General features: G+C 55.0%; 5 protein-coding genes across 5 annotated transcripts; 2 read left to right on the top strand and 3 right to left on the bottom strand.

The window, feature by feature from the left end:
- Nucleotides 1-202: 202 nt before the first annotated feature.
- BDZ83DRAFT_649259 (transcriptional activator) lies at nt 203-2,578 on the bottom strand (the record flags this gene model as incomplete). The annotated part of the gene is made up of 3 exons (XM_060510256.1): nt 203-1,321; nt 1,492-1,681; nt 2,481-2,578. 3 exons carry the CDS (start codon nt 2,576-2,578, stop codon nt 203-205), a joined length of 1,407 nt encoding a protein of 468 aa, XP_060367962.1.
- Nucleotides 2,579-3,874: 1,296 nt separating this feature from the next.
- On the top strand, nt 3,875-5,664 carry BDZ83DRAFT_611509 (acyl-CoA N-acyltransferase). The gene has a single exon (XM_060507661.1). It carries the CDS (start codon nt 4,251-4,253, stop codon nt 5,421-5,423), a length of 1,173 nt encoding a protein of 390 aa, XP_060367961.1. The 5' UTR covers nt 3,875-4,250; the 3' UTR covers nt 5,424-5,664.
- A 494-nt stretch (nt 5,665-6,158) lies between these two features.
- Nucleotides 6,159-8,037, bottom strand: BDZ83DRAFT_571726 (hexokinase; the record flags this gene model as incomplete). The annotated part of the gene is made up of 3 exons (XM_060504433.1): nt 6,159-7,628; nt 7,704-7,783; nt 7,941-8,037. 3 exons carry the CDS (start codon nt 8,035-8,037, stop codon nt 6,159-6,161), a joined length of 1,647 nt encoding a protein of 548 aa, XP_060367960.1.
- Nucleotides 8,038-10,942: 2,905 nt separating this feature from the next.
- BDZ83DRAFT_180916 (uncharacterized protein) lies at nt 10,943-12,452 on the top strand. Its single transcript, XM_060501521.1, has 2 exons — nt 10,943-11,984; nt 12,112-12,452. Exons 1-2 carry the CDS (start codon nt 11,386-11,388, stop codon nt 12,350-12,352), a joined length of 840 nt encoding a protein of 279 aa, XP_060367959.1. The 5' UTR covers nt 10,943-11,385; the 3' UTR covers nt 12,353-12,452.
- Nucleotides 12,453-13,263: 811 nt separating this feature from the next.
- On the bottom strand, nt 13,264-14,768 carry BDZ83DRAFT_749696 (major facilitator superfamily transporter; the record flags this gene model as incomplete). The annotated part of the gene is made up of 3 exons (XM_060513802.1): nt 13,264-13,355; nt 13,409-14,453; nt 14,508-14,768. The coding sequence occupies 3 exons, from the start codon at nt 14,766-14,768 to the stop codon at nt 13,264-13,266; spliced, it is 1,398 nt and encodes a 465-aa protein (XP_060367958.1).
- Between the last annotated feature and the right edge of the window lie 1,947 nt (nt 14,769-16,715).

The raw sequence follows: 16,715 nt of genomic DNA, 5'->3' as shown, positions 1-16,715 counted from the left end.
GCCGCGACTGCGATTGCGGTTGTGGAGGTGAACGTTTGACTGACGAAGGCGCCGATGTGCCCTTCACAGCCAACAACTCGCTTGGTCTCCTAAGACCACAGCCAGTCGTTCTTTTGACGCTGGTTGTTGAGCTGGCCTTTGTGCTGCTCGTTGCGCAGGTCGTTTTGCCGCCCATTGTGCCGCTCGTCGTGCTTCCAGGCTTCTAGTGTGGCGGCGACGACAATGTGCCAGACGATTCTGATTCTGCATCTTCGTCCTTTTCTTTTTCTTTTCCGTTCCGGCCATTTTTGGATAACGGCGAGGACAGGGGCGGCTTGGCGGCACCGAGCTTCAATTTCTTGGCCGGACTAATGCCCTTGGCCTCCTTCTTCTCCTTCTTTGGCGCGACTTCAACGGTAGAGTTGTCGCCGTCGTCCGCCTTTGCCTCACGACTCAAAAGTGAGTTCGTCTTCACCTTTTCCTTCTTAGGGCCTTTTGTTTTAAGGATGACCTTCTTTGTCATCAAGGGTGTCGACTTCAACTTCTTCTTCTTATGGCTGTCTCCCGATTCGTCCTCGTCTTCAGGTGCCGCCACCTCCTCGCTGTCGCGCTTCTTAGGGCTCGAGGCCCGCGATGCAGGCGCCGGTGTAGCCTTCTGGCTCGATGGGGGCGTTCCGTCGTGCTGGCTAGCGCCATTGCTACCATTTGAAATCTTTGCCGCCGCAGCGCGACTGGCATTACGGCCGCTGTTGCCAATGCAGGAGCCCATGTGGTTGTTGAGACGGGTGACAAGAATGCATCGTTTGCACTTGCTGCAGGTGGCGGAAGGAAAAGAGAGCACGTTGGCTGGTCGCGTTTCTCCGGGCCCGGCAGACTCGATGTTCGGATCGGGCTTCATGTCCTTCTTCTTCTTACCGCGGCCGGGGCCAGGCTGAACCCAGGTCTGTCCGTAGATGTCGTAGCCGGGCTTGTCAATGTAGGGGTGCTTCTTGCAGTAGATGACGCTCGGATCGGGCTTTCGCGCGCCTTTGCCATCGGTCGGGTAGAGCAGGCGAGGCAGGTGGCATCTGGGGCACAGGATCTCGGATGTGGTCTTGAGCGGGTTGCCCTTGAGCAGAACCTTGCCGTCTTCGTATATCGCAGCGTCGGTTTCTATTCGCACGTCTGGCTTCGAGTCGGGGGTAGAGCTCTCTGATGCATCGGAAGCCAGCTTCTCGACACGAATGGCAGCGGTGGACGCTCTCGCCATCTTCTCGTCGCGGTGGACTTTGAGCAGCAGGTCATGGACAATGTTGTACATGAGATCGTCGAGGACAGCGTGTGCCTGTTGCCCAGTTACAGACTATGGTCAGCATCACGTCAAGTCATCGACCACAGCGAACAGCAGTCCAGTCCAGCCGCAGCGATTCGTAGAATGGAATGGCCGCGATGGTTTGAGTGAATCTGGGCAAGGAAGGGGAGGGAGGACGGAGGTAAACATAGGTTGAGGGCAGGGGATGGAAGAAGACTTACAAGCTTGTCCATATTGCCAGCGTCGTCGGGAGCGACAATCACTCCAGCCTTTCCTGTGTTGGAAGCCATCTCGACGAGGCCGACGGAACGGCGCACAGAGGCTGAAGGGAGTAAGATGCCGTCGTGATCGCAGCCTCGGAGGGCGGATAGCTTTGTGGTCGTGTGCAGGAAGAAATGTGGTTTGTGGAATCTGAATCGGGTTGACGGGTAACTAAAATAAGGTGCCACACGGCCGGTCGAGGGGCGGGTGGTTCAGCAGCCGCAGCAGTGAGGTGAGCACTGAGCAAGTCGTAGTAGCGGCAGGTGCAGTGCAGGGGAAATGAGGTCAAGCTGAGCAAATGGAAAGAACGAACAACCGACCGACGCCGCCGCCAGGGAAGGGTTAGAGGGGGAAAAAAGTTTCGGAACCTTGCTTTGCTGAAGTAATAAGGGTGCAACAGCGATGGCGAACAAGCAACGAACACAAGGATTTGCGGTTAAGGTGTAGGTAGGTTGTCTCCGATGAGCTAGGGGGTCGACTTTCCCTTTGTCGTACCACGCGAGAGGCCCTATGCCGAATCTGGATAGGACGGGGGGTTGAAGGTGCGAGGCGAGAGAATCCGATGGGCGCGGCCAACGTCGGTGTTGGTTGACTGGCGGAGAAAGTAAGGTAATTGGTTTAACGGGTAAGATGATAGGGAGAGAATTGCTCGGGGCAAGGTAAGCAAGGTAAGATCCTCTCGAAGCCCGGTGAAATGTGAGGTGAGGTAGTTGATGGGGGATTGGAGAAGGAGAGAATGCGAATTGGGTGGGTTTTCCGGATTACCTTAGCAGATTGCTCAGGCATCTTTGGCCAGGGAATTGCGGGAAAGAGCGACTTTGGTAAGAAGTCCGGAAGCAACTTCCCAAAAGTGTCAACGTCGATCTGCGGGCCGCCTCACTCACAACCACTTACATCTGGAGCAGGAACTCAATGGCCAACCTCCACCTCAGTACCTTCCTCGCCTTACCTTACATTGGATACCTTATGGTAAGGTAAAGGCAACGGATAAGGTAACCAAGTACAAGGCGCCATATTCTCAATTGCCAATTGGATAGCATCCGTCATAGCATAATGGCCCTTCCTGGAATCGAAACCAGAGTCCAAAGAGAAAACATCAAGCGGTGCTGACTTTCCCTAGGCTGACCTTACGACATCCTACGATCCTACACGGCACCCAGAACATCTGCAGATATCAACAGAATTACACCCCAATGCACCAATGTACTCTCAGTTACATCCACTCTGCCAGACACACTCGCAGAACAGGGCGACGGGCTTGTATGTCATCCCATCCAATTCAAGGATCCCGTCGTAGAAACCACAGAGCGGATACAGTGACCCCATCGGCGCATGCATGTGCCTGACTTTAGTCCCCTTTTCGCCTAGGTACCATGGCCAAGGTGCACAGGGGTCCAAGGGCTAAATACCGGTCAACAACTACTATGCTGATCACTACTATCCGCATTGCTCTCTGGCCGAGATACTTTGAGTGTAATACTCAGGGAACAGTAAAAGAGAGTACTGATAATAGCAAGAAAGAAAATGGCAGACCTAGTGCAAGCTGTAGAAACAGAGACTCAGTGTATGGTGAGCGCCACTTGGTTCATCATCCACTTCACGCTCTCCAGCTGTACTCCAGAGCAGCATCCAGTTCCTGGGAAGAGACCGAGTCACCTACTAGGTATTGTGTTGATGGTTGATCAGACCTAAGGTAATCTCGCTGGGCTCTCTTTACTGTCTAAGGTCTTGCAACCGTCCCTCGTTTTTTACCCTCGCCGATACACTCCCTCCATCCAAGAGAACACCCTGGTAAGTATGCTGCAGACATCGTCATTGTCGAGTCAAGACGGCGGTTTGCCAGGGGTTCACTATTGTTCCATGATTCGTTCACAGAGTCTAGCCATCCATCAGTCGCTGAAGTTCATGCAGTAGTTTTAGCACTACCACTCTCAGGTGCCCTCTAGTCGGTCTCGCTGCCCTCTATATACAAGTACGGAATACGGAGTCCATGTACGGGATATCTTTAGCACAACACCGCCTCTGGCATTCGTCACCCTGCAATTGCTCCAGGGACGACACGGTGGAGCCGTCGCTCTCCCGCCAGAGCCTCTAGAGCCGCGTCTGACCGCATCTCTTAGACCCATACACACACAGTAAGGTAAGTTACTATCGGTGCTGACCGAACGCATCTGTCCGTCTGAGCCTCTGAGGGTGTACGGACTATGGAGTACCTGTATCCTTTCCAGAGACAGCCCAGGGAGAGGGAGGCACCAAACCTAAACCGAGTCACGACTTGCACCACCTTCCGTCTCGCTGCAAGGAACCGTCTACCTGCCCTGCATCCCGAAAAAAAAAAAAAAAAAAAAAAGTCGCAACCATTTAGAGACAAGTGACTTCCTTTACCTCTTGTCCAACTCCCCTTTTCCCCTTTCCCTGCATTCGTCGTCGCCGGATTATTGGAAACAAGACATCACCACATCCCAAACCAGGCTCTTTAGGTACTGCACGCGTGTAACTGCTCACGCCTACGCGCACGCGCATCTGAAGTCCTGTCCGTTCGGGAATTATTTCATAGAGTAACATCCCTCCAGCTCGAGTGCTTGATCTACCTTGCTACCCTGCTGCTCCACACTTTCTTTCCCGCCATCCTCCCTCCAGTCTCGACAACTCACCTAGGAATACATTTCCCTCATTCACAAGCCAAGCAAACGAAACGATCCTCCGCCCAACACACGGCATGCCTCTCCCCCAGACCACGACAATGAAGCAACCTCCGACCCAGTCCTCCATTAAATCCTTCTTCCAACCCCGCCAGCAACCATCCTACGCTCCGCCGCCCCCAGCGTCAAAGTACGCCCCCGCGCCGTCATCGAATGGAACGTCTGCTGCCCCTCCTCCCACGACCAAACCCCCACCATCGTCAACATCAACACCACCACCACCTCCCCCTCCTAAATCCTCAGTGACGACGGCGACAACAACGACGACACCACCGAGAACCTCACCTCCAGCAACGACACCGCAAACATCACAACCGCCAGCCTCGACTCCCCTCCACCCAAGCGCTTCGATCCGCCCCGTCTCAGACCAAGACCTCCAACCCCTCCGCCGCATAAACTCCCTCCTCCTCCCAGTAGCCTACCCAGAAACCTTCTACGCCGCGGCTCTAACGGGCCCCTTCTCCCGCGTCGTCACCTGGCGCGACCAACCCACCACAAACTTCTCCCAGGAAATCGTCGTCGGCGGCGTCGTAGCCCGCATCGAACCCTCCCCCTTTCCCTCCGCGACACCTACGCCGACCCGCCTCGAACACGCCCTCTACATCCAGTCCCTCGCCCTACTCTCCCCCTACCGCTCCCATGGCCTCGCCACCGCCGTGGTAGACCACCTCGTCGCCGCGGCCGCAAACTCCTCCCCCGACGTCAACCTCCGCCACATCTACGCTCACGTCTGGACCGACAACGAGGAGGGCATGCGCTGGTACGCCGCCCGCGGCTTCGAGCGATACGGTGAGCCGCTGCAGGGGTACTACATCAAGCTCCGCCCGGACTCGGCCTGGATCGTTCGTCGCGCCGTCGGCCCTCTGTCCATCGGCGGGCAGCAGCAGTCCCTGTCCTCTGACAGAGCCACCGCACCACCTCCGATCCCAGGTCCCACCGCCGCCGTCGCGAACCTGCCACCCATGAACGGAGGCGGCCCCCCTCCTCCACCACTGTCGAGGACAATCTCAGGCACGTCCTTCCAGAACCGCCGCGCCGCGACAGAGTGGAACGACCTCCCCGACGAGATGGCATCGGCCAAGCTCGCTCCTCCCAAGAGTAACGGTGGCTCGGGCGCGAGTTCCCGGAGCAGCTCGACGGTGAGGAAGAAGAAGGATAGATCATACCCGGCTGCGGCTTTCCAGGGTTAGGCGTAGGGAGAACATGTCTACTTCAAATGCGCCAAGATAATCAGATGACATCAAGGAGTTGCCGCCACGTGCAAAGGAATCCTCAGGAGATATCAAGGATACAGAGGATTCATGCCAAAATTCGAATCGTCCTGGAAATAAGGCAGGACGGGTCCATGGCATGCACCATCTAAATCACAAGAGGCTTAGAAGAAGAAGAGACACAAAATACTAGAAAAGATTCGCCCCCAAATTTAGAGGCTAGCCTGCTATAGACGTTTTGAACTTTCGTTTTAGAGAACATTAAAACAAGACGAGTATTTAAACAGGTAATGCGTTTTGAACAAAAACCTTTCCTAACGCAAGCAAGTTTTTCTGTTTTGCTCAGGCCCAACTCCGGTATTTTCCCCCTTTGTGTGTGTGGAATCATGAAGAAAATGATCAAATCCCCAATGCCAAAAAAAAAGATGCTCACACGGATGGGGACGCAGACAACGGAAGAGTGAGAATCACATTTCCCTCTCTTCTCGTCTGCTGTCCCAAGTGACTGATGGGCTTTGCGTTCCCACACTTCCACCCTTCCCCATCCCTCAATGCCCCCCATTCATTCATCTCTGTTATACCTCGTTCATCATTGACGGTTGTACCGAGACCACCAGACTGCCGCAATGGCTGCAACACCAACGATGCCTCCGATGATCAGTGCGGTGTTGGTTGTTGACACCTCTTCACCTGTAAAACACGCGCACAATGTGATTAGCCGACAGTCTCGCAATGCATCGCAGCGGGAAGTTCATCACGGTCGACATCGCCCTTTGTCTCGGCGACTCTAGTGACTAGCAACTTACGTTGTTCAGGGATAGAGTCAAGTTCCCTCTTGACGTTCTGTCTGAACTCGGTCAAGACGTCGCCCTCCTTCTCCATGCCAGCTGCCACAAGGGCAATGAGGGCGGCGCCGACTCCACTTCCGTCCTTAGCGATGCCGATGCGGATCTTGTCAGCACCCTTGGGGCCGATGCTCTCAATGGAGCGGAGGGCCTCGTAGATCATGTCGCGGAAGAAGGGGTAGTGTTCAACCAAGCTGCCGTCGACACCAACGTCAATGACCTCTTCCGTCTCGTCGTCGAGCTTGCCGGACTGGAGAACAATGGCGCCAATGGCGACAGCTGACAGGCGAGCTGCACGGCGGCCGACGGAGCCGGCAACGGCCTTGAAGGCCTGGGCGTCCTCGAGCGAGGGGCTGTACACCAGCATCTCGGACTCCAGCTGCTGTCTCAGAGTGGAGAGCTCAGGGGTGTTGTCGGCAGCGGCAACGGACATGATGGAGCTGTCCAGGCCCCACTGCTTGAACATGCCAGACTGAGCGCCGATGCTTGTTGTTGACTTCCAGTCGTTGAAGCTAGAGTTCTGGTCCTTGAACAGGGAAAGCTTCTCGTCCTTGAGCATGTCAAGGATGGTAAGACGGACAATCTCGCCCAAGAACATGCCAGAGACACGCTTCTCGAACATCTGAATGCCCGGGTTGACACTGGCCTTGTCGAGAGCATCATCCCAAGGGGTGTTGGGCAACACGTTGAGCTGGTTATCGAACGAACCCCACTCAGTGTTGACAACCATCTCGCCGGTAGCAGACTCGAACTCGCCAACGATGGGCTTCTTGATGTTGGACAGCTTCTCGAGGTAGGCGCCGTTGGTGCCAGTGCCGAAAATGGCACCCAAAATGGAGCCGGACTTGCCGGTGGAGGTGTAGGACCTCGCCATCAGGGTTCCAACGGTGTCGTTGACGAGAGCAGCAACGCGGACGGGGAGGTGCAGCTTGTCGATCTCGACCTGCAGCAGAGCACAGACATCCTTGCCGACGGCATCGGGAATATCGAAGCCCTTGGTCCACCGGATCAGGTTGCCCTTGTTAATGCCAAGTTGCTGAACGGGGAAGCTGAAGGTGAAGCCCAGGCGGAAGACGTGCTCGTCGCGGTAGCCCTCGGGGGCGCTGTAGGTTTGGCGGCGGCGAATGTGCTGCTCAAAGTGCTCGGCGTGGTGTTCGCGAAGGAAGAGCTCAATCTGCTTGGCGAGGAAGGAGAAGAGTTCCTCAGCAGTCTTGGCAACCATGAGCTCCTTGGGGATCGCGACCTTGCTGTATGTGAGGTTGAAGGTAGTGTCGCCATTGAGCTGGACGGAGCACACGCGGAAGTTTGTGCCGCCGAGGTCGACGGCGAGGTACAGGCCCTGCAACAGGTGTCAGTGAGTAGAATCTCGCAAAGTGGGTTTGCGAACACCAAGCTTCGTTGCTGCGCAATTTACCTTTTCGGTGCCATTGGGCACGCCAGTGACGTAGGTCGGAATCTGGCTCATGCTAGATCCATCCTTTTCGAGGCCAGTTTCTGTGAGATACTAAAATCAGCTCACTTTTCTTGACTGCTGAGTGTTGCCGCGCATTTTTTTTCTCTATTTGGCGCAAATGTTTGGCCGTGACAAAGACATTTCCCGCAAGCGAATACTTGCAAAGTACGGGGTGCGAGGGAGAATGAGCAAACTTACGCATTTGGCCAAGGAATTCGCTGACGGCACGGTTGATGTATGCATCGGACAGCTCGAACTGGTCGACGACGCGTTTTGTCTCTGCTTCGAGCGCCATTGTGAGAGGTATAGAGATTGGCGGCGTGGTTGGAAAAGGCGCTGGATTTTCGCAGACGGGCTCCTGGTAAATTTGTGCCGAAGGAGAGTAGAAGGGAGGAGGCGGGTAGAAGAAGTTGTGAGAGGGGAATAAGTAGGAGCGAAGATGCAGTTGGAGGTGCGGCGGAAGGAGCTTGGCGTCTCGGAGGAAGAGCTGCGTGAGCTGTTTTGGTACAAATTAGTCCAAGGCAATCTTCGTCGACAGAGGAGGATGAAGTGATTCTCCAAATACGAGAGGAAACAGATGTGAGGAGAAAAAGTTGAAACTTGAGATTTCGAACGAGGCAAAGCCAGGTCAGGTAGAAGGATGAGGAAGAGAGTAGGTAGGTATGGGACAATGGGAGAAAAAGGTCGGACAGAGCAAAGATGAGGAAGTTTTTGGGGGAGCTCTGAGGATGATGTATGTGACGAAATCGCAGTGGAATGGACGGGGGATGGGGTTCATTTGGCATGGGAGCCAACATGGAGCATGGGGAGCAAGTGTGGAGCTGATGGTTGCTGGTCCCATGGAGCAGAGCGACAGGCATGCAAGGTAGTAAGGTACCTTGTCAGCACTCAGCACCACCACCTCAGAAAGCAGTGAGGTAATGTCGTGGTGGGGTGACTGAGGTAGTCGGTCTCGTGTGACTACTCGTAGACACGATTCTTCCTCCAGCTCCAAGCCTCCAAGACTCTTGTCTTCCACTCTGGGTAACACAAGCCCACGACATTCTGGCAATTGGCCATCATGACAGAGGTCGCCCGAACAGCGAAGCCGACGCCAAGGATACGGAACAGGGACGATGACCAGGACCCTGCTACTGGAGTTGTCGTTGACTAACTCTCAGTTGATGATTCCCCAGGTCTGCATGTGGGATACAAATGCCATTGGGTCACATCCAGGCCTTCAAGTTCTGCAAGTCTCGAGACCTTTTTTTTTTTCCCCTTCCAGATGTTGGGCCGGACGGAGCACTAAGCTGCGTGATGAGAATAGGGTCTTCTGCAGCACGACCCAGCATGGTGGATGGACAGCCTGGACGGGTACACCTGCGTGGTATGAGGCGAGATGCGTGGCCGCGGAAAGCTGGAACTGGAACTGGAACCTGAACCTTGGAACCAGCTCTGGCCTGGGGGGTCGACTGCTGCGGGGAATCGTGCGCCCGTGTGTATCCGCACAAAGTAGGTCTAGTAATAAGTGTAATTCAGCGAGAGAGACCACCCAGACTGCCATAGTTTGGCATGACGACAAGGTACCGAGGCGGCGGCAGAGTCCGGTCAAGTGTTCCGTTCCTTGGCCTTGGCCCTGCTGGCAAAAGCTCGGGAGCCGAAAGCAGCTTTGGTCGCCTGCCATTGGATCGTGGCATCAACTTCGGCCCCGCCGTTGGTTCCAATTGGGTTCCGGCGAGCTCCCGATCATCGATTGCCTCTCGTCTCTCGTGTCGCTCGCTCGATTTTCTCGCCCGTTTCTCCCTCCCCGAGTTCCCTGCCCACTGCTGTTCGTTTTGGCCTGGTCTGCTGCAGCGTGCGAACGATACGGCAGGTGAGGAAGGTAGCCAGCCGCTTGACCGTCCATGGTGAAGATTCACTCAAGGACAGTCTCCGGCGCTTCTCCCGGCGCAAGTCGTCTGCATGCTGCCCCCATGTCTCCTGCTCCCCAACAAGTAGATTCCCCAAAACCTGGGCCCCCGTGGAAGTCCGCATGATGCCCCAGGGGAAAACTCCCCCAAGTTTGGGACATGGGATAAGGTACTCGGACAACAACCGTATCCATACCCAAGGCACCCAGGCGGCCAGGCCACCACGCGCGAGACTGACGCTGACGGCGGCTCACCACGGTTGCACTCGCAGGGCTCTGAGTCTCTGACAGGCGACACTATCACCCCCCCGTCCCACGGTGGCCCACTTCTACGCCGAAGAAGCTCCCGTCTCCATCCACAATCGTCCACACCCGGGCGGGCCACCGAACATGCCGGAAATGGAGAGACTTTGGTCAAACACAAGACGAAATATCGAACCGACGGAAAATGAGCGCATGCAACTGCAGCACGCTGTCGCCGGGGAGAAAACAAGAGGGCGGGGACGTTGAGTCTTTCGAGAGACTATGTGTGGTTTCAGGGCAATGAATTGGGATTTGGAGGTCCAGGGTCAGGGAGTGTGAACTGTGTGATAGCTTTGTCTGATGGGAAACGACGGATACAACGAAGGAGAATCTGCACTGCTGCAGAGGTACTTACTAGGACGAGTGCTAAAAACACCACCGAGCAAAGGCCGTACCAAAATGAGGAGACCCCATGGGAGACCAGGAAGCTGCTCCTCCTTCTCCGGTGTCTTGGTCCGTGGCCCTTGATGTGACTATTGCTTTTGTTGGTCTCGTTGTCGATAGCTTCGACGTTGCCGCCATCGACAGCACCACCTTGCCTCAACGCCACCCCGTAGTTGCTCATACCCTGCGTGTCGTCGTCGAATGCCTCGCCTGATACAGCTGTGGTCAATAGGTCTTTCTGGCTGGCAATTTCCTCTTTCCCGGCCGTTGACCTTAACTGCTGCTGCTGCTGGTCTTTGATGTCTTGATAGTCGACACCAAGACCACCTGCGCGCCAATGGGCGCCTCGCCTGCCGACGTAGGCCGACAATGTGCCCGTGTTTGACAGCTTGAAAACGCTTGGGTTCTCGCTGCGGGCGCGTTGCTGCACCTCGTCGCGAAAACACCAACGTTTTGCTGATATAAGGCAGTAATTTGCGCGCACCTAGGCGGAAGTCCCAGACTGAAGTGTGGTGGTACGGGATCTGGCGCCGGTGAAGCGACCAGATTCACCTTGGTGCGTGCAAGTACAACCTGCGAGACGCAGCGCAGTAATGGTGCGCGGCGTTTGGAGAGCGGAACGATAGCGGCGAGCCGCGACCGGTGGTGCCAGTGGTGACCTTTGGCGCCGAATTTCTCCCTCTCGGCCCTTTGGAGGAGACAGAACACGTTTAAACGGCCCGTCTGTAATTAGTTTCCCGGGTGTGACGCTGCGGATAGACGAAGAGGACCCAGGCCTGGTGCCCCAATGAGGTCATATATGGGGATCCCGGGTGTACCTGGACTGGACTCTTGCAAAAAGGTGGGAAGACGTCTGCAGGGTTTGCGCCAAATTCTGATGTCCTCGTGTGTCGTTTTGTCGTGGATTCGTGGGTTGCGCCAGGCGGCGGGGGCTAGCGGGGAATAAAATCAAAAGATGATAATTGTGGAATTATGGGATGAAGAAGAGTACTCCGTACTGGAGGGAAGGGAAAGGCGGAGAGGGCAAAGCTCTAGTGTCCTTTCTGGCCTCGTGTGAGGAAATCGTAAATGCTTTGTCTCGTTCAATTGCTCGTGATAGTCGTGCGCTCGTCACCTATGACCGATGATCAGGGTCCCTCAATTCTGGGCTGCTGGATCCTGGATGCTGGGTCTGGGTCCCCGGATCTTTGGGGGGTCTCAAATCTGAGTCGGTCGGGAGATTCCCTGGTGCGTCTTGGTGGTGTTCGACTCAGAGCGTTGGTGGCTCTACTGGGTATTAATAAACTGGGCTCCTCGGCTTGCAACTACCTCTTCTCTAGCACTTCATGTGCGAAACGAATGTCGCTCCGTCTCTGTCTTCTTTTTCTGTTGTTGCTTCCCCAGCTAGTGTCTGCAGTCGTGTGTCACTGCCATGTGATCGCGATGAATAGGCTGTCCTGGCTGATCCTGTTCGAAGGAAGTTGGGAGACGCCGAAGTATGAGGTGACGCAGTTGCCCAAGGTGCAGCGGTCTAGCCCTTTAACAGATCGGGGGGCACGTCAAAGTGCAGAACGAATCTTGATAACGAAGCGTCCAAAGATGCTTCCTACAGTAACGACCAGCTTCCCGGTTTTCGTCTTGGTAATGATGGTTGGTGGCAGCCGTCCGTGGTGGTGTTGGTGCGGAAAGTATGTAACTCTGATCAGAATGTGAAGATCGAACGCTACTCTGGTTTGCTAGCGTAGACTGTCGCACAATGGGTAGTCGCCGTCGGACTACTTATGGTTGACGTGGAACAAACTGAAGGCGAGATAGGACGGCCGCTTCTTCAAAAGTTGGTGGTTTCAGGAGGAAACAAAACAGCCGAACGAAGAGGCGACGGGTCAAGTTCAGGTCAAGTCGAGACGAGACAAGAAGGCAAAGAGCAAAGAGGAGGTTGGCGCGCAAGCCGATCCTTCTTTTTTTGGTCCCCTCCTCTGCGTTTCTCTCTTTTCCCTCGTCTCTCTTTCTCGTCAGCCGAGGCGGGTTCTCCTTCTCGAGCGCTTCTGTCGCATAAGAAACACTCCTGGGATTGGATTGGAGGAGGGGGTGCGCCAGATTTGAGATTTGGGTTGACCACTCAAATCGCTATCGAACCGTTGCAAGGTCCCGCCCAACTGTGCGGTGTGAGCTGCAGGGCCGGGGTGCTTGTCAACAGTACTCCGTAGAATCTGGATCGTTGGAGAGAGGAGGATCTTTAAGTGGCCTTGCTGCGAATGAGAACCGGCGGCGGGAGGGGAAGACAGATGGCGCTTGGCCGTCTTGAGGTTGGCCAGTGCCGACAACCTGACTTCTTGGACAACAAGAGGTTGAAAAGAGGGAAAAGGCTGGGAAACATGGAAGGCCAGAAACACTTCACACGATGTTCCATGGACCGTGGATAAAGTTAAGAACCTTCCATACATTAAGTATTTGACAGTATGGCAGGAACGGCTCTCCCAAAAGGGAAAGGAAGTTGGAGAGCTGATGAAACGGAACCCCCAACGTGACCACCTGGCCCCTGCCTCCAACTGGCAACAGCGATGGAAGCACGGCAGGTCTCTGCCCCCACGACGTCGCTCCCCAGCATTTGGTTGACGGCTATCACACAATCCCCGGCACTCAATATCATCTCTACCTTAGCTGGGGGAGCCTCGCACACGAGCCATAGCCCACGCGCTAGATACCTTTGATAGGACACTTTGTCTTCTTCTTGTTAATTTCCAGAAATTTCCATTCTACTAGGTATGTGTCATGCTGTATTTAGCAGTAGCCCTGACCACGTATCATCTGCTTTCCTCAATGGTGTCCTCTACCAGCTGAACCATTCATACCATTGATATATCGTAATGCTGCTTTTCTTGTCAAACTCCCCATTTCATTCCTGTTACTCAACCTCACTTCTTTCAGGAGATAGATATTGTGCCACTGATCATCGTCCATCCATAACTAGCCCTGGGCAAAGTTCCTCTTGACAATGAAGAAGGACATCATGAGCAGAGCAGCGCAAGTCATAAAGACGGCGTTTCGGTGTCCGTCGCCTGTTTCTTCGTTAGCAACGATTTTGATACTTGAACTCGGACTAGCAACTTACCCTCTTCATCCAAGCTATGCGCCACGACAACAAACACGTTGAGAGGTAGCCTCAGCAGACTGTAAACGCGACCACGCACACCATCCTCGACAACCTGACTCTTCAGGAACGACATGCTTGGGAAGTAGGCTCCAATGCTGGCCTCAACCATGCACAGCGCCCAAAATAACAGCTTCTCGTTGTCCAGCACAACTGCTCCGGACAGGCAGCAGCTCACCACGAGCACGACCAGCATGAGGATAAGCGATGTCGTCTCCTTGGAGTGTGTCTTGGTATAGAGCGAGAAGAAGGAAGATCCAGCCATCATGGCGCACATGAAGCTGGAGAAGATGAGTCCAAAGGGAAGTTCCTCGTCTGAGCCAGCCTTGGTTCGCGCACTTTTCAGCGCAGCAGACCAGAAAAACACAAAGAGGTACATAGCGCCCTCGAAGAAGGTCGACGTCAGGCCCAACGACAGGATTCGCATATCGGCCAGAATCATTTGAATGCCGCTCTTGACCTCGGCGAGTGATGTCGTTGCCGGACCATGCTGCTTTGTTCCATAGTTCTCGCTCCATCCCTTCAAGATCAACCACATGGCCGCCCCAGAGCAGACCACGCTTGCCATGAAAGGCCAGACGCGGCCGCCCAGTGAGTTGACCAAGATGTCACCGACGATGCCGGACAGGATTGCAACGATGGAGCTGATGGTGGTCATGTTGCCGAAGATGGAGCCTAGTTTGAGGTTCGTCCGCGAAAGACCACGCTGGTTGTACTCCGTAATCAGCCAGGCCTCGAACACACTGTACAGAAGTGTCGTCGAAACGCCACCGGCGAATCGGCCGAGGAATAGGATGAAGAGGTTGTCGGTAAGCATCGTCAGGCAGGTCAGAATGTAGGTAGCGCAGTACGTGAGGCAGGCAAGGCGGCGGCCATATCGATCTGCCAGCTCGCCGGCAAAGGACGCGGAAATGGCGCCGGACACGAAGCCTGCAGCGTACAGAGCAGCCACGACCCTCTCGGGGATGTTCTTCTCGTATCTGTAAATGGCATAGATATGGGGGCCCTGTCCCTACGTCAGTCTGATTGATTCCATTGTAGTGATCGCATGTCGCATTACCTGGAGCCAATCCGCTGCCATCGCCAGGGCGTAGACCGGGAAAAAGTCCAGCTGGAATTGGCGGACTACATTTTGAGATTCGACGGGCGAAGAGAGCAATTGCTGATGCTCAACATCCCCTCCATCGGAACCCTCCTCCGAGTCAGCCGCCTCCTGCTTCAGCTCCTCGATGACTTCTTGTTCCTGGCGCTTGTATTGCTGGTAGAGCAGATACCCATTGCCCGCCGCAAAAACGGCCAGATTTATCTGGTAGAAAGCCATTTCGTCGCAAGTGTGACTTTTCAAGTTGTGTAGAAAGGTGAACTCTCGTTTGTAGAGCTTGTGGGACGTTGAATCGGTATAATAAGGCTGTCGACGCGGCAGACCAGCATTCCACGAGCCAAGTATCAGTAGGCGTCGCGTATCTTGGGATATCCTGACATTCGTGGTGTCTCAGCTGCCCTTTGGTCGGTGGCGCCTCAGCTTGGCATTTATTGGAGGAAGCTGGAGCGTACTGAAATGATGGAAGAGACACAGGCTCAGAAATCGTTGTCGAGGGAAGACTATCACATTGTAACAAGAATGGTAAGGGGCAGTCGGCTCTTTCTTTGGTTCCTTCCTTCCCATCGGCACGGTACCTGCGGGCCTGTGTTATCCCAATTGCAATTGCCAAACATCAATCGGCAAGCAGCTGCGACGGCTGAGGCTTCCCTGTCTGGAAACGGATGAAAAAGAGGACAGGTTCGTCAACATGGGACGCCATGCTGATTCAGTGGCTTGGCTGCGCTATTGAATTTGTAACGCAGCCCCTACAGTTATACTTGCCTCGACTGCCATTTTGTGTGTGCAATCTGCCGGTCCCCTAATTCCCCTTCTTGATAGAGTTTGGCTGGCCTGGTATCCTGAGTTTAACCCAAATGCTGCTGCCACCGCGGCTGTTCCAAACCAGCGGAGACAAATGCAGCGTGTACCTACCTTACTGCGTAAGGACGGGAGGGAGAAAACTGGGACCAATGAGACGTCGTCCGTAGCTTCCAGCTTGGCATCCAGCTCTCGGCCCAAGCTCGAACGAGGAAGGAAGTGTTGGTGGCGGACACTAGCCACACTCAGCTGTTAACCATGAACTGATCCAAGGATGCCTAATGTACTTGGATCGTACCTGTACATTCCTCTCGATTGGCACGTAGGAAGAAGGCGTGTTGTCTCGCGTATCAAAGCCTAGAAAAGGGACTGGAAGGGAGAGAAGCGGCACGCAGACTTGCGAAGAAAGCCTCCCTCGAATGCCCCCCTCGAATGCCCCCCGCACTTACACGGAGCTGGTTGAAAGCATGTAGGGCAATTTCACCACCCCTCAGCTCAATGGTGAGTATGAGAGACCCCACGATACATTGGAAGAAATAGGAAAAAGAAGCAGCGTCAAGGGATGCGTAAAGATCGCCGTAACTCGGCGCCGAAGCTAGGTGCGCATTGCATCAAACCATGTATGATGTATGTCTCGTTGCACCGACACCCGGCCGCCGGTATGTCAGGATACTGCCGGCCATAACGGCTCGGGTTTCAGTCAACAGGTCTCCAGAATGCCCACAAGGAGCGGGTGGGGAGCGATTAGCCGCGAGCCCAACGCGTTCGGGAGCAACGGCCGGAGCCCCGAAGGACCCTTACGGCGCCCTTCCGGGCACGTGGACATATCCCGGCCCACGGCGTCACGGCGACAGCGATACTGGGGACTGTCCACGCGGCGGATACAGTCCACATTCTTCCATGTTCCTGGTACAAGATACTCGGACCTAACCGTAGTAGCCAGTCCGGAGCCTTCAAGCTGCTCCGAGGAACGTGGGCTAACCGAACGGATGGGGCTGGGGGGCAGTGCTTCCATTGGAATTACGCGGATTCGAGAAGCTTAGGTCGCAGTGGGCAAGGCGGAGAAGAGTTGGCGGTGTCCAGGACGCGTGGGACCCTCGTAACAAATGTCCACAGCACGAACAAACACGACGCAACGGAAGCGTGCCAGCGACCAGGATCCGGGACATTGACAGCCCGACCGGAGCGACGGCGTGCCGGGATGGATATCGGTGTGCCGTCATGGCAAACCTGGCAAAGTCCTTCCAACCATCAGATCAGTTGGAGGCTGGGACCATGGGCGCTATCCCATGGTCCTGGGTCCCTATGCTCCTACGGCACGGAGATCCAGTTCAAACTTTAGAGGGCTCCTGTGAGTTCACGCACCAA

Source organism: Colletotrichum acutatum (genome assembly GCF_030867785.1).
Source record: "Colletotrichum acutatum strain CBS 112980 chromosome Unknown BDZ83scaffold_21, whole genome shotgun sequence".
Classification (NCBI taxonomy): domain Eukaryota; kingdom Fungi; phylum Ascomycota; class Sordariomycetes; order Glomerellales; family Glomerellaceae; genus Colletotrichum; species Colletotrichum acutatum.
The sequence above is the reverse complement of the archived record's forward strand: the minus strand, read 5'-3'. Positions and strand labels throughout refer to the sequence as shown.

Coding starts and splice junctions, on each gene's coding strand:
- BDZ83DRAFT_611509 (XM_060507661.1), top strand. CDS start 4,251: ATGCCTCTCCCCCAGACCACGACAATGAAGCAACCTCCGACCCAGTCC.
- BDZ83DRAFT_180916 (XM_060501521.1), top strand. CDS start 11,386: ATGCTTTGTCTCGTTCAATTGCTCGTGATAGTCGTGCGCTCGTCACCT. Junction 11,985..12,111: donor TGGTGGTGTTGGTGCGGAAA/GTATGTAACTCT, acceptor AAGGCGAGATAG/GACGGCCGCTTCTTCAAAAG.